Here is a 15675-nt window from a genome sequence, read left to right on the forward strand (position 1 = left end):
ATTTTTTCGATATGGAGATATCTTCGTCTTGGATGGAGAAGGGGAAAAATGATTTTTCTTGTGTTTTTTTAATATAATTTTCATGAAATGTTTGGAGAAGGTTCATTTGAGTTGTTGCTGTCGTAATAGAAAGACTATAAAAATGAAGTGGACGTTACAAGATCGAAAAAAAATAATCTTAATTTGTCTCAGTGTTTGTATCATAGAAATTCTAATATACATATGTTTAAACTGTGTGGAAAGACAGAAAGAAGAGGAACCAAAAGTAGATTTGAACAAAACATCTTGCATATATTCTGAACATGTTGGGAGAAGAATATTTCTACATATTTGTATTAAGGATGGAAAAAGGATATATGATTTACGTTACTTTTGGAGAAATGAAACTGATTATTTGAAACCTGAAATTATTGGAGTACAGTTAAACCAAAATGAATTTAAGAAAGTTTGTTATCAATGTAAACATATAATCTAAAGAAAAAATAATAAAAAAGATATGGATAAATTGCAAAAACTCTTGTGTTGTTTCTCTTTACTTTCTTCTATCTTTATTTATTTTGAAAAAGCACACTTTTCATTCTACAGTAACATTTTTTTTTAAATTGTATGTTTATTTTTTTTTCCTAAAAAATTCGATAAACCATATACAATCAAATAGTCAATAAGGAATGAGGATCTGAAACATTTTTTTTTTAAAGAGAGAAATCCACAGCGATAAAAACACAGATATAACAACAAAAAATTTATTTATTCGAGGAACATTATGCGGAGATGAGATACATTACCTTCCGTTGTTGTTAAACGGTATTAAAACAATTTATTAAAAATAAAACTTATAAAAAAAAACACTGTTGAGAAGATGTTAAAGTTAAAACATCCAAGTTCGTGTTTGATTGTTGGTCCGAGTCAATCTGGAAAAACATCACTAGTTCGACAAATGATAAAAAATAATATCTTCGATATTCCGAAACAAAACATTAAGTGGTGTTATTCATATAGTGCACCATGGTTTCTAGAAGAACCAAATATTCAATTTATACACGGGTTGCCAGAAGTATATGAAAATGGAGATTTGATAATCATAGATGATTTAATGCATCGATTAAATGAAAAAATTGCAGATTTATTCACAGCCGCATCTCATCATTGCAATATCAGTGTAATACTAATACTACAAAATTTATTTCCTCGTTTAAAAGTTATGAGAGACATTAGTCTTAATTCTCATAATATATTAATCACAAATATATCCACGTAATTCACAATTTTTATTGGATGCTTATATAAAAGCTACTGCTGAACCATATAAATATTTAGTTATTGATTTACATCCCGAGACGGAGGAAGAGTATCGTCTGCGAGGGAATTTATTTCCTACTAATGAAGGAGTTTTTTGGATTTACCGTCCAAAATGAAAAAGAATTTGAAAAAGAACTATCATTTTCTACAAGTGTTAGCCAAATCATCTCCTAATCAAAAACGAGCCTTACTGAGAACTGCAAATAACGCACAAATCGCTTCTTTGTGCAAAATTTGTTTAAACATTTTAGCTGGACATCTTCCTGTAAACGTAAAAAAAACTTCAAAAATATAAAAATATCGTGAGAAGATTGGCCAAACGAACGTCTTCGATTCAAAGTAAAAAAAGACTTTTAATAAATCAGACTGGTGGTTTTTTGCCGCTGATAGCTCCTGCTATCATTACTGCTTTAGCTGGTATTGCTGGGAGTGATATTGGTAAAAGAATATAAAGAAAAATTATTAACATATTGAACAAACACTATAAGCAAAAAAAAATCATGATATACATTATTACAGTTTAAAAAAAAGAAAAAGGATATCATGGCGAGAAAGGTAGCACTTATTCCTGAAGAGTTGGTTTCATCGTATCATTTGCACAAAACAGAAATTCGCATTGAGGATGATATTGAAACTTTGTTAGAGAGAAACAAATTACCAGATGATATGAAAGTAAAATTATTAAGTCAACTTATCACTCGCTATCAAAAAACTATTCATACGCCCGCAGATCCAGTGCGGGTAAGCATTACTAATGAACAACTACTAGATGATGAGAAGAAAGACAAAAAGAGACATTTGAAAGAGGATTACGACAACGATCCCAAGGTGAGAGATATTGTGGTTTCATCACCTCATCAGTATTCCAAATATGTACCGCTGATTGTTGAAAAACTTAAAACAAGACAATATTACTGGAATGAAAAGGGAGAATTCACCCATGATGGTATTCCTGCCAGAGGCAGCAGAGCAGCCGATTTCTTCTCCTACATGTTTCGAAATACAAAATCTCAAATTGAACCCGATCATTTTAGTGAATTTTTAAAAGCTATTAAAGAAATAAATATTCCTCTGTCTTGGATAGGAAATAAGAAATTAGTATCGAAGTTGCGCGAAACAAAAAGCGAACTAACACGAGAGAAAAGCAGAAGTGAAGAAATTTTACAAGAATCGGAAAGTAGAATATTAAAAGGAAAGAAGACTCGAAGTCATCCTTCGCTTGTTGGACCCTATTCAAGAACATGGAAAGCTCACGATCTAAAAACGGACAAGTGGCTAGAATTCTAGAAAAAATATATTATGATGTAAATAATCCAGCAGCATTTGGGGGTGTATTACGTCTTTCAAAAACGAGTGGCATTCCCATAAAAAAGACTAAAGAATGGTTAATGACACAAGACACATAAGTGTCTTGTGTCATTAACACACTCCATAAACCGATAAGATACAAGTTTAAGAGAAGAAAAGTTTTATCTTTTGGAATTGGTGAACTGATCCAATGTGATTTAGTCGACATGTCAAAAGTATCTAGATACAATAAAGGTGTTAAATATCTTTTAACTGCGATAGATGTTTTCTCAAAATATGGCTATGCGATACCAATAAAATCTAAAAATGCTGATGCACTCGTTGAAGCTTTTAAAAAATTATTTAAGCAATTAAAGACAATAGTAAACTTGCAAACTGACGAAGGGAAAGAATTCTATAATAAAAAAGTACAAGCACTACTCAAAAAGAATAAGATACACCATTATTCCTCATATAGCGAGCATAAAGCTAGTGTTGTAGAAAGATTTAATCGTACTCTAAAATCTAAATTATATCGCATATTTACACATCGAAATTCCTATAAATATTTAGACATCTTAAAATCTGTTTTAAAAAGTTATAATGAAAGTGTGCACCGCAGTACCGGCTTTGCTCCTACTGCAGTCACGTCTGAACTGGAACCTGAAATTTTTAAAAAATTATACAATTTTCAAATAGAGTCAGAATATAAGTTCAATATTGGTGATCAAGTGAGAATTTCGAAAGCAAAGAAGACATTTCGTCGTGGATATTTACCTAATTGGACTGATGAAATATTTACCTTAGTTAAACGATATCCTTCGAATCCTCCTACATATATGTTGAAAGATTTGAAAGAAGAAATTTTAAAAGGAAGGTTCTATGAGGAAGAGCTTCAGAAAGTGAACAAGCGATCAAGTGATTTTTGGCGAATAGAAAAGATTCTAAAAACGAAAGGAACAGGAGAAAACAAAGAATTCTATGTGAAGTGGAAAGGATTTGATCATCGTTTTAATTCTTGGGTAAAAGCATCATGGATGAAGCAGTAACTGATTTTTATGTTACCTTACCAAGCAATTCCAGCATAAAATATTTCCCACAAAACACTCAATCTTCATATCGTACCAAACTCTGCAAACCTCTTATTTTTAATGATAATAATTATGTTGTAGGACTTTCTGAGATATTCATTCCGCGAAATTGGTTTAACATTGGTGATCATAACAACAAATATTCTGTTTCTTTTAGAAAAGAGGAAAGCATAGTAATGGAAAATATACAATATGACATATCTTTAATGTGTGAATCAAAAGATAGTCTTGAGAATTTTTTGTTAAAAGTGAATGGAAAAACTGAAAAGACACATAGTGTGAACTCGAATGTAAGATTTGCTTCCGATGGAGACAGAAAAAATCGGATTACAATCGAAGTCAAAGAAGGATTTGAAGTCCATATTACAACAAAACAAGCTCCCATAATACTTTATATGTTGAATTTGCCGTTTAAAGATATAATTATAAAAAAGAATCAGACTTTCAGGTTTAGACCAACAGTTCAGAGACAAATGCAACAAACATTTACAATCATAAATAAAAATCCTAAAAATATAATTTCGCATATAATACCAGCAACACCTATCAAGCGTGGTGTAAATAATGAAAAAGACGCTTACAGCATCATAAATGAAAATATCGAAATATTGGGGCTTCAGAATTATGTTAAGTTTTCATATGAACCAATAAAAAAAGAAGTGGAAATTAAACTTTCAGATTATGTCGAATTGGTATTGAAAAAAAGCAACGCTAATTCACTAATGCAAAACCTAAATTTGAATCATGATACAGTCATAAAAGGAACTCAACGATTCGCTTGCAACCCGTTGATTTTAATAGCAGAGAGAGAACAAATGGAGTTAATTATAAAAGAATATCATCAAACAAAAAGGACAGAAATGCAAACTGAACATCTATCAGTGAATGTGGGAATGTATAAAAATGCATTAAAATTATTCGAAGAATTTAAATACATTCGATTGCAACAGCTACCGAACCAAAAGGTTGCTTTAAACGTTCCTTCCGAACATGAAGTAAATTTCGGAAAAGGTCTGGCAGACATGTTAGGATTTAATGTCTTGCATTTTAAGGCTGGAAATTATATCAGTAATTATTCACTAGAGTTGGATGCTGGAATAACTGAAATATTTGTTTACACAGATTTAATACATCCACATCATGTTGGAGATTCTTAACCACCTCTTCTTCGAGTTATACCATGTATGAATGAAAAGGAAGAACAAGTAGTAAAACACTATCATAAACCGCTTTATTTCCCGATCAGAAAGAATTTTGTTGACACAATTGAAATTGAATTAAAAACAAGTAGTGGTAATAATATAATATTTACTGGTGGAAAAACGTTTGTAGTGTTGTCCTTTAAAAAACGAAACACTCTATAAATTAAATAGTTTGAGCACAATTTTGTCATTCTTTGTTTCCGAAACGAAACAACATGCATTTGAGCGCAAAAGAGTGCGAATTTTATTACTGTTCCCAGGTTGGTGGAGGAGGTCCCTACTTTCAAGGTATAGCACATCAACGAGGTTATGGAATTTTTGGAGATTTGAGGCGATATATTACTCCATTGGCATTAAAAGCTTCAGGCTATTTAGGCAGGCATTTGCTACAAACTGGAAAAAATGTCCTTTCAGACGTCGCATCTGGTGCTTCTCTAAAAGACTCGGCGCGCTCTAGATTACGTGAGACAACAAAAAAAAATAAAAGATGATATTTTTAACAAATTACAACATGGAAAGGGTATAAAAAGAAAGCGAAACAAAAAATCTACTCAGTCTACTAAAACAAAACGTCGAAAAACACAGCATAAAGATATTTTTCACGATGGAATCCATGTGCTTAAAAAGTGAACTGGATCTTTTTACATCTTCACCAACACAACTTGCCATTGAAGAATCCTCATTTTTAGAAATTCATCCTGTGGCCTCGCTGAATGATAAAACTCCGATAGAGTTTTATATAAGTGGAAATGGAGAGCATTATCTAGATTTGGCACATACTCTTATACATATACAGGCAAAGATTGTGAAAAAAAACGGACACGATTTAACAGAAACAGATGATGTTGCTCCGATCAATTATTTCCTAAACACTATGTTTTCCGAGTGCAGTGTTTACCTCAATGATAGACAAATTTCTTCACAGGGAAATTACGCGTATCGTTCAATCCTCGAAAGTCTTTTATTTTCTTCTAAATCTAGCCAAGAGAATATGTTAACATCCTCATTGTTTTATAAAGATACGGCATCACAACATAATGTATTTGGCAAAAATTCAACCAACTCAGGATACAAGAAGCGACACGAAATTTGTGCTAAAAGCAATTTAATGGATTTAATAGGACCTCTTCATTTTGATTTAGCTACTCAACCGAAGCTACTGATTAATGGTGTTAATGTGCGCATCAAATTAGAACAAAACAAAGACATTTTTTCTTTGATTCAAAGACGACGAATTTAAAACTGTGATTCATTCTGCAAAATTATACGTTCGTAAGGTAAACGTCTCACCTTCCGTTTCTCTGGCGCATGAAAAAGCGTTAGAAAGTGGCGTGATTAAAATGCCAATACGTCGAATAGAAGTTAAGACCTTTGCTCTATCATATGGACTACAATCGACAACAATAGCGAATGCATTTATTGGGCAGCTACCAACACGCATCATTTTAGGTTTTTTATCAAATGAAGCATATAACGGGAATGTTTCAAAAAATCCTTTTCAATTTTCTCATTATAATTTAAATTATCTCTGTATATTAAATGGGAGTCAAATGATTCCTTCTAAGCCTCTCCAACCTGATTTTCAACAGGATTGTTATGCAAGATGTTATATGAATCTTTTTACTGATTTAAACCGTTACCATAATTTTCAGAATATTAACATTAATTATGAGGAATATAAAAATGGATATACGCTTTATGTTTTTGATTTGAATCCTGATTATGCGGCAAGTGAATCACATACAAGCGTGAATAAAAATGGAAATATCGGAATAGATATAAAGTTTTCCCATAGTTTACCAGAGACAGTCACTTTATTGGCATTTGCAGAATATCGTAATGTCATAGAGATTGATAAATCTCGAAGTGTATTTACGGATTACTAAAAAAAAAAAAAATATCTTGTGGCGAAAGGAGAAATGAATACGATAAGTTTGTGTAGATTAGCTTGTAGTGATTTAAAAATAAAGGAACATTTTGGCGGAGTATATGCATCGGATATTTTACCTAAAGTAAAAAATCAATTTAGAAGCTTTATAGTGAATTTAGATCCTCAAAATCTACCGGGCAGTCACTGGGTTGCTATTTATTTTAGAAACGATGAAGCGTATTATTTCGACAGCTATGGATTACCTCCATCAAATAAAAACATCCTGCGATTTTTGAATAAAAATTCTCAAAAAGTATTTTATAACAAGTTTTGCTTTCAGAATAATTTTTCTTCCTCGTGCGGTTACTTTACGCTTTATTTTTTATATCAGTATTCAAGAAATTTGACATTAAAGGATCTTAACAAAAGAAATACAAGAAGAAATGAAAAATTTATCAAACTATTCGTGAAGAAAAATTTTAAACTGAATAGATGTTGCCACCACACATTTCATTGGGGAAATCAACGTTGTACTGCGCTTATATATATGAGCAAAGCCATCAAACATTAGTTCATCGACGAAACATGGAACGTTACGGATATCTGTTGTTTGATTCCAATGGCACAGAATATTATTATGTGCATAATGTTTTATTTAAAGATATTACTAGCTGTATCAGGAATTCAATTGAAAATGAAATGATTGGAAAACGATGCTATTTTAAAATTTTGAACAATTCGGAAGTGATGAATCACATTCATGCTCATTCGAAAGCAAATGAATATGGATATTTACTACTACAACTCTCCTGCGATAAAATGTTATTGCATGACTCATCACTAAATTTGTTTAACAATTTATTTGACTGTGTGATGATGAGGAAACAAAATATACGCGGCGGTGAAGATGTTCCAGATACAGTTCCTTGCACTAAAAAGAAGATTGGATACTTCATCATCCTTCCCGACGACGAAGTTATTCGGGAACTTCATTTGTAAACAATTATTATGTTAAAAAAAAAAAAAAACTATGTAATCTCTTTTTTTCTGCAATAAATAAAAAAGAAGTATATTTAACAAAACATGTTTTTTACTCACTCTTATTTTATAATCACACAGACTAGATATTTTTTAAAAATATACAAATTATACTATAAGTTTCATACCATATCTTTTTCCCTCTGTCTGGCATACTCACGTTAAAAAGCATCTGATATATATTTCGACAGATTGCTTTTCATCGTGAATATGCAAGCCCTTGAGGGGCTTGCCATTTTTTTTTTAATTTTTATTTATTTATTTTTTTTAATCGTAAAAACTAGTTTACATGAAAAAAGTAACTATACAAATCAAAATACATAATAACAAAATATGAATAACATAAAATAACATGAAAAAACATAGCATTCAAAAATATACATATAAAAAATTATTAAAAAAAACATATTGTGTGTAGTCTGTTTTTCACTGGAGTGGATAAAAATCCATTGGCAAATATATTGATCAGTTCTTTCGTAGTGAGATTCTTTCTTTTACATGATGTAAGAAATTCGGGGTCGAATAATCGACGTGGAACAACATTTCGTTGCTTTTTATATTCTAAGTAGAGGAAAAAAAATACATGAAACAGTTTTTTTCAATTTTCTTGAAATGACTGCTGTTTATATAAAAATAATTACATATTAAAATGTGTTTTCTATACATTCATCTTCTAAAAGCAGATTTTTATGATGACCATAGCAATTGGCATTTATGCCGTCTGCTTTTAAGAACTTTTTGTCGTAAAATGGCGACAATCCTACTTTGTTTTGAAGAACAGTGCATATATCATGCTTTTTGGAAGTAATTGTATATTGATACTGTCTCATTAATGTTTCATCATACAAAATCTTTTTATATGACTCAGTGGTCAGATCTGCGACACTAGCTTTTTTTAATTCCTTTTAACTTTTTTTTACATGTATTTCCGAAAGAGAATGCATACATTTTGCACTTTAACCCCACAAATTCTTTGATGGGTAAATTGTTTTCATTTTTCAAAAACCCTAATTTGCCTTTATTATTTATACTGTACATTAAATGATGTTTTTCGAAATTACTACAATCTAAAATTTCATTGAAATACATTTTCATGTCATTAAAAATATCGTGAGTTTCAATATTCATATATAATGAGTCAGTATCAGTATAAATCAATTCGCATTTATCATTGTACACGCTCTTAAAATACTTATAATATAAATTATACATATGCAATTTCGACAATTCTAACACAGTGAAACCCACATAAATTGGTTTATCTAAACACAAATTTTGTTTTTTCATTTTATATAATGATAAATTTTCATTTATCACTTCAAAATAATCCAGTAAGGGACTTTGCAAGTATTTTTTGCTCTGAATTTCATTTAAGGCCGCTTTAACATTAACACGCTTTCTTACGTTTTGACATGTTTTGCCATAAAAACTATTATTCATTTTTTTAAAGAAAGATTTTTCAAAATCATTTTCGGATGCCGTTCTTTTATCGTTATTAAAAGCTATATAGCTTTCTAACCATTTGCATTGGGAAAAAGCCAAAATCTTATGTATCTTTTGTAGAACAAGTCCTTGTTCAAGATAAAATTTTAAGTTTAAATAATGACATATATAATTTTTCTTTTCGAAAAAATTTGGTGTCAATTTTTTGCAGGGTAAAACACTTTTCATGTTTAATTTGTCGCACATCTTTTTCGCATATGGAGACAACATGTCATATGTTATTGTTAAATGTTCTGGGGCCAACGGAAAATCATTGTGGATATCATGCAATTCAGGTGGATATAGGAGATCTACCTCTAAAATATATCCAACGCTTGAATTAGGATCGATGTTCAAAATATCGAAATGTCGTACTTCGTCAGTCGTCAACCATGTGAAATGTCCATATGGTAGCGACTGACTCATGACATATCCATACAAATTGTTAGCATCAAGTGCTAAAATATAATTATGGGGTTTGTATGGGTCATAATCTGAAGTATACGGATTATTAGCCACTACATGTCGCTTGCCTAATAAACAAATCCCCCCACGTATTTGTGATTCTATCCACATGTAATCGTTGGCATTGCTGAATAGCTGTAATTCTACTTTTGTATATTTCAATCCCGCATTCCATGTGAGATCCGCTCCTGTCACGAAATGGAGGGGATCCAAATTATAGTACGTCATGGACATTCGGCGAAAGGCCGAAAATATTTCGGCTAGTAGAACAGTATCAACATTTTGATAAAGCTCTAAATAATCTCCTATTGTTTCACAGTGAAATGTTTTGTACACGAGTTGTGCATGTTCATATTCATCATCTGTTATATGGTTATTTGTTAAAATATTAAAAAAAGCACTTTTATCTGGTAAGCAGGTTTCCTTTAAAACCGCTTCTGAATGTATGGGAATACTCCTTTCCTCAGCAGTAAAAATCTGTTTGTTTCATCTTTGAAAAAACTATTAAAAATCTCGAATTGGTGTTCGGACTCTTTTAAGTTCTCAACTAATGTATCTAGCGAAGCGTCTAAAAATTGATAAGAATCCAAAAATTTGATTTCGTCTAGAGTAAACATAGTAAATTTTTCCAAATTTACTGGTGTGATATTAATGCATTTGAAAACATCTTTCGGCATATTTCGTAAAATTAAATGGGAATCGTAATTACGCGCATTATGTATTACCACTGGAATAAAATATGTACATCTATAATTTAGATTGCATGTCTGGTGTGCTAATCCGCGTATATGTCCATCGCTCCAGTGGCAGTGATCTCGAACACGTATCTCGTTTGGTAAAAATTGCTTTTGACATATGTGACAACAGTTTCTGTCATAAGTTTCAGAGCTTTCCACCATCGGTAGAATCCTTTTCATTTTCTGTAACAATTTATGTGATAGGTATTTCAAAGTTTTTAGAAAGTTATTAATGACATTATTTCCGGAGTAGTATTCCGTAAATATTATTTCATCCTTAATGTTTGTGACAAGAATTGCATAGCTGATAGGTTCGTGGTGTTCAACTGCTACTGAAAAACTCTGAAACTCAGACGGAAAAGCTGAAGAAACTTTTCTAGTGAGAGACTCGAAATCCGCAAAAATGCAAAAAGGATGATATAATTGTTTAGATAAGTCAGGGAATTTAACTACTAAATTTTGAGGGATGCTTACTTTCTGAGGTTCTTTGCCTTCGCACAATTTTATGTGGGTTTCTAAACTGCATTTTCGCTGAAACCCTAACAAACAGTTTTTACAATAGTGATGAATACCTTTACGAACATTTAATAATCTATTTAAGTTTGTGATTAAAAAAAAATGATTTTCAAAAAAAAGTAAATCAATTTCTTTCATTAAGTCGATATTTTTTTGTTTCCTTATACTTAAAGGAAAGATTTCATTTTCTTCAAACGCAAATACATTAATTTTTAAATCATTTAACTTTTCAAATTTTTGAATTCCACTTAAGGAAATCGGAAATTTTATCCCGCTAATTTTAAGACATATCAAATATTTTTTATAATAATTTAACGTGTTTTTATTCTGTTTCCTTGGATATAGTTTTGCGATAACAGAATACAAAAAGCATTTATTATCATAACAATTAATGTTTAAAACTGCTTTTTTGTTTCTAATTTTTGCTGGCAATTCTGTGTGTTTACATCCGCCTCTTATTTCTCTTAAATTGCCTACTTGAATGTCGATATAGTTCAGACGCTTTATTGTCCATCCACTACCGTTTCTAATAAAGTTATCAATGCCTAGAAATATTTTTCGAAATGCATTGTCAATCGCTATCAATATCTGTCCTCGTGTTAGGATTCGTTCACATTTGGAGCAAAAATAGAAACTTTTTTCTGTTTCTTTGTCTCCATCGCCTTTCTTAAATAATATGCTTAAGCATATAAGTATTCTTAACCTAAGAATATTACTACTACTTAATAATGAAAAAATTATTTGTCGACTGTCCTGATATAGTAGATGAGGATCACTGTAATTGTTGCAAATAGCTCTATACGAACGCACAAAGCCGCGATGGGCATTTCTGTGCACATTAAAATTTAGCATACTGATTTTAGAAACTATTATTTTGGATTGTTACAAAAAAAAAAGGTTGTGCTGAACAAAACAACCTCATATGATTTTCTTAAATTACTTCAAATTGATATATTCATTTTTTTTTGAATAATTTTAAACAAAACGTACTTTACAAATGCTACACAATTAAAAAAAAGTAGTCAATGTTAAATATATAACACATTCATTTATACATAATAACACACTGATTTCAAAAAAAGAAAAATGAAAAAAAAATAGTAAAAATAATACAATTAAATTTAAAAAACAAGCGTTTTTTTTAAACCACTCGATTGCGTTTAATGTGATTGATCATGTGCTCGCAGGCCTGTTTCAAGGTATCCAACATTTCGAGGGAGATGTTAAACCGATTTTTGATGTCGTTATTGGAGGTCTGTCTGGATAAGCCGATGTAATGAGATCCACGGAACTCCTTGAGTTCCATGACAAGATTACGACCAAGATGTATTGAGTACGATGGGAAGAGGGTTTTTTTCTCTTCGCTTGCTAAATCTAAATCGAAGCTCTTTGCTTTTTTACGGTGGGGATTATTCAATTCCACATCTTCGTCGTCAAGCAAGTTAATGTGTCTTTTCACTTTGCAGTCTAAAAAAATAATTTAAAACTACACATACTATGAACGAAATTCTAGGGAGCAGAAAAAAAAATAGTTTTTTTGAAAAACAGCGCAAAGCATAAAATAAAAAAAATGTCTTACCATTGCTCGTCGAAGCTGAACTTTCCATTCTGTCAGGAACTGCAAATCAAACGAGTGGAGGAATATGTTTTTCGTTGCGAATTTTTCTCTTTAAATACGCTATTCGTGTCCTAATTTCCCTCATCGCCTCTCCAGTACATTTATATGCTTACTTTTTTCTCCCCTCAATATTATTTCTATTACCAAGAAAAAGGAGTTGCTAAACTTTATTCAGTGACCCACATTTTTTTTTCGCATTCGACCCAATAGATTGACCTCCGCGCTAAAACTAACTGCTTTCGTTTTCCATACTTGAGGTTTCCCCTCTCCCTCTTTGCGACCTCCATTCGCGTTTCCTCTATGCAGCTTCGATGGCACATTCAAAGAAGGAAGAAGGGAAAAAAAAACAACCCTCGTTTCCACATCTTTTTATGTTCCCGTCCTCGGAATACTCATCTGTTTTGATAACGTGTGCGCTCCCCTGCAATCTTTAATTTCTCTAGGAAAAAAAAAACGTGCGTCCTCCTTTTTTTATTATTTTTAAAGTTTTTTTTTACTCTTTTTCCATAAGTAAAATATATCATGTCATATGTCAATCACAAATTAAGAACTGTTCCTTCCTGTAATCTAAATTCTCTCGAGTTTTTTTTTCTCATTCTTTTTTAAATCTTTTTCCTTCCTCCTTTTAAAAACGTTTTCTGTTCTTTTCCGAAAGTAAAAAAAAATACCATATATCATTTTGTCATTATACTCATATAGACTTAATAAAGAACCACACCAATCTAGTTGTCATCCTTTTAACAAAAAAACATCCTGTAATCTAAATTCGTTCGAACGTGTGTTCTCATTTTTTTCCTCTAGTTCTAAAATGGATTTTTCCTCCTTCCTTTTTCCAAGGGAAGCGAATAATTATTATCACATAGCGTCTCATCATTATATATATAAACGTGTCAACTCGATACCGAATTAAAACAATGTATATACACCAAAACATCATAAAAGCATATCTTTCGTTTCAGAAAAGTAGAAATCACAGAAAAAATATATATGACATGACTAAACATTTCAAAATCATAATAATCTGAAAATTATTACATATTTTAACTCATCTCCGACAACAACTCCCCAACACACATCTACATATCCTCCGATTCCTAACACACCTTCGACATCTCCATCCCCCTGATGTTTGTTTCCGTTCAAAACTCATATGTACTAACAATACAACCGTTTTACATACTTAAAAAAAATTTTTTTTTACTTCTCCCATCATAAAAAGCATATCTTTCGTTTCATAAAAGTAGGAATCACAGAAAAAAAAAATATATGACATGACTAAACATTTCAAAATCATAATAATCTGAAATTATTACATATTTTAACTCAGCTCCGACAACATCAAGTTTCCTTACACACCATCGACTCCATAGCCCACCATCGCCATCATAGCCACTAAAGAGAGTAAAACCACCATCGCCACCATAGCCACCATCGCCACCATAGCCACTAAAGAGAGTAAAACCACCATCGCCAGCATAGCCACTAAAGAGAGTAAAACCACCATCGCCACTAAAGAGAGTAAAATTCTATCCAGAGTCCATCCATGTTATACTACTAGCACTCATTCTTGGATTTTGTTTTTTAATATTTCGAACGATAATTCGCTTTATTCTATTGGATAGCTTTGATGGTCGGCCAGGTCTTCTTTTATCCTGAATCATATGATTCTTTTTATATCGTTTAATGATATTGAAAACTGCTGAATGACTCTTAACTGTTTCAGCAGTTTCTCTAATAGAATTTCCACGTTCAATATGCAAATTAATAACTAATTTTCGAATTTCAGGCAAAGATTCTTTTCGTTTAGCATTCATGGCTGCACAGAGATAAAAAACACAAAAATTCCAAAACAAACTGGAGAGAAATACTGCAGACGATTTTATAAATTATTTCCAATTGCTTTTGAGTAAAAATAAAAACCCCCAAAAATATTTTTATTGCTTACTTCAGACGATTTTTGTTGCATAGTACGTAGTAGTATGTAATGGTGTCGTATCACTTATGTGAACCATTTTTTGCTCCGTTCTCAACAATTGTATTTTTATTAAATTAATATTTTGAGAAAATGTATGTTATGTAATAATTGTTACTAAATTTAAGTATGAAACACACCCACAAAAATTTTTACATTTTTTTAAAATTTATTTTATTACAGTTTCCTTTTGTAAAGCACAAGTGTTCCATCACTTTTGTGAGACACTGTATTATCAAAGATCTCATATTATCAAGTGCGATTACGATTGCAAACACTACGTATTAGAATAATGAGGTAAAAGTTACTTATAGGGTCAAAGTTTACAGTTTTGCTAGTGTTGAGTAGATCGTCGGGCTATCGATATATATCGTAAGTCGGAAAGCATTATAAACATATCAAAACCAAAAAAATAAAATACAATTTAAATGAAAAATGATATAATTCACAATTAAAACAACAATACAAATTTAAAATACACAAACGATATGTTAAAGATTGCATATAAAAAAACGTTACATTACAGCTCGTCATCACACATTATCTCGTTTTCCTTTATACACAACGATCCGTACTCGCTTTTTCTGACTAACTAACCAGCATGATATCTTAATTTTTCACAGAAAACGTTATCCTTCAATAATCGACAATCCATCAAAAATCCTCTAAAAAGTTCATACTCTATTGTTAATTCATACATAAAATATCTGTTTCCAAAATTTTACGCTTGTTTGAAAACTCCCACCTTAAATTTTCCTTTATAATCTCCTGATATTTAATTACAACATCACTAACAGCAGTTTTAGAGCAAGCAATAACTAAACGTAAAAATATCACCGCAAGTAGCCAAAAAATATACTATACAAAATAGTATTCACGGTATCTGAGCGTTAAACAATCGCCAATAACAGTGTTACGAATTGTGCATTCAGCATGCATACGTGAATAAAGCGGGCACAGCACGCGCAAAATCGCTGAAAAATTGTATTTCGGTCCAACTTTCGAATCGGCAGCGGGCTGGCTGGAGGGGTGTTTTCGTGATTTTACGCATGTGTACGGTGTACGCAGTATCTTTTGCATGCACACGTGAACACTGTT

At 31.4% G+C, this 15675-nt stretch overlaps 2 protein-coding genes across 2 annotated transcripts; both read left to right on the top strand.

The window, feature by feature from the left end:
• Nucleotides 1-5483: 5483 nt before the first annotated feature.
• LOC146998169 (uncharacterized protein F54H12.2-like) lies at nt 5484-6119 on the top strand. The gene has a single exon (XM_085812465.1). The coding sequence runs from the start codon at nt 5484-5486 to the stop codon at nt 6117-6119; it is 636 nt and encodes a 211-aa protein (XP_085668591.1).
• Nucleotides 6120-6219: 100 nt separating this feature from the next.
• On the top strand, nt 6220-6765 carry LOC146998170 (uncharacterized protein F54H12.2-like). The gene has a single exon (XM_085812466.1). The coding sequence runs from the start codon at nt 6220-6222 to the stop codon at nt 6763-6765; it is 546 nt and encodes a 181-aa protein (XP_085668592.1).
• The last annotated feature ends 8910 nt before the right edge of the window (nt 6766-15675 follow it).

Source organism: Stegodyphus dumicola, chromosome 3, assembly GCF_044657685.1.
Source record: "Stegodyphus dumicola isolate Sdum_Otavi_A_Nest chromosome 3, ASM4465768v1".
Taxonomy (NCBI): Eukaryota; Metazoa; Arthropoda; class Arachnida; order Araneae; family Eresidae; genus Stegodyphus; species Stegodyphus dumicola.

What these genes read in the sequence shown, in the direction of transcription:
- LOC146998169 (XM_085812465.1), top strand. Translation starts at nt 5,484, where the DNA reads ATGGAATCCATGTGCTTAAAAAGTGAACTGGATCTTTTTACATCTTCA.
- LOC146998170 (XM_085812466.1), top strand. Translation starts at nt 6,220, where the DNA reads ATGCCAATACGTCGAATAGAAGTTAAGACCTTTGCTCTATCATATGGA.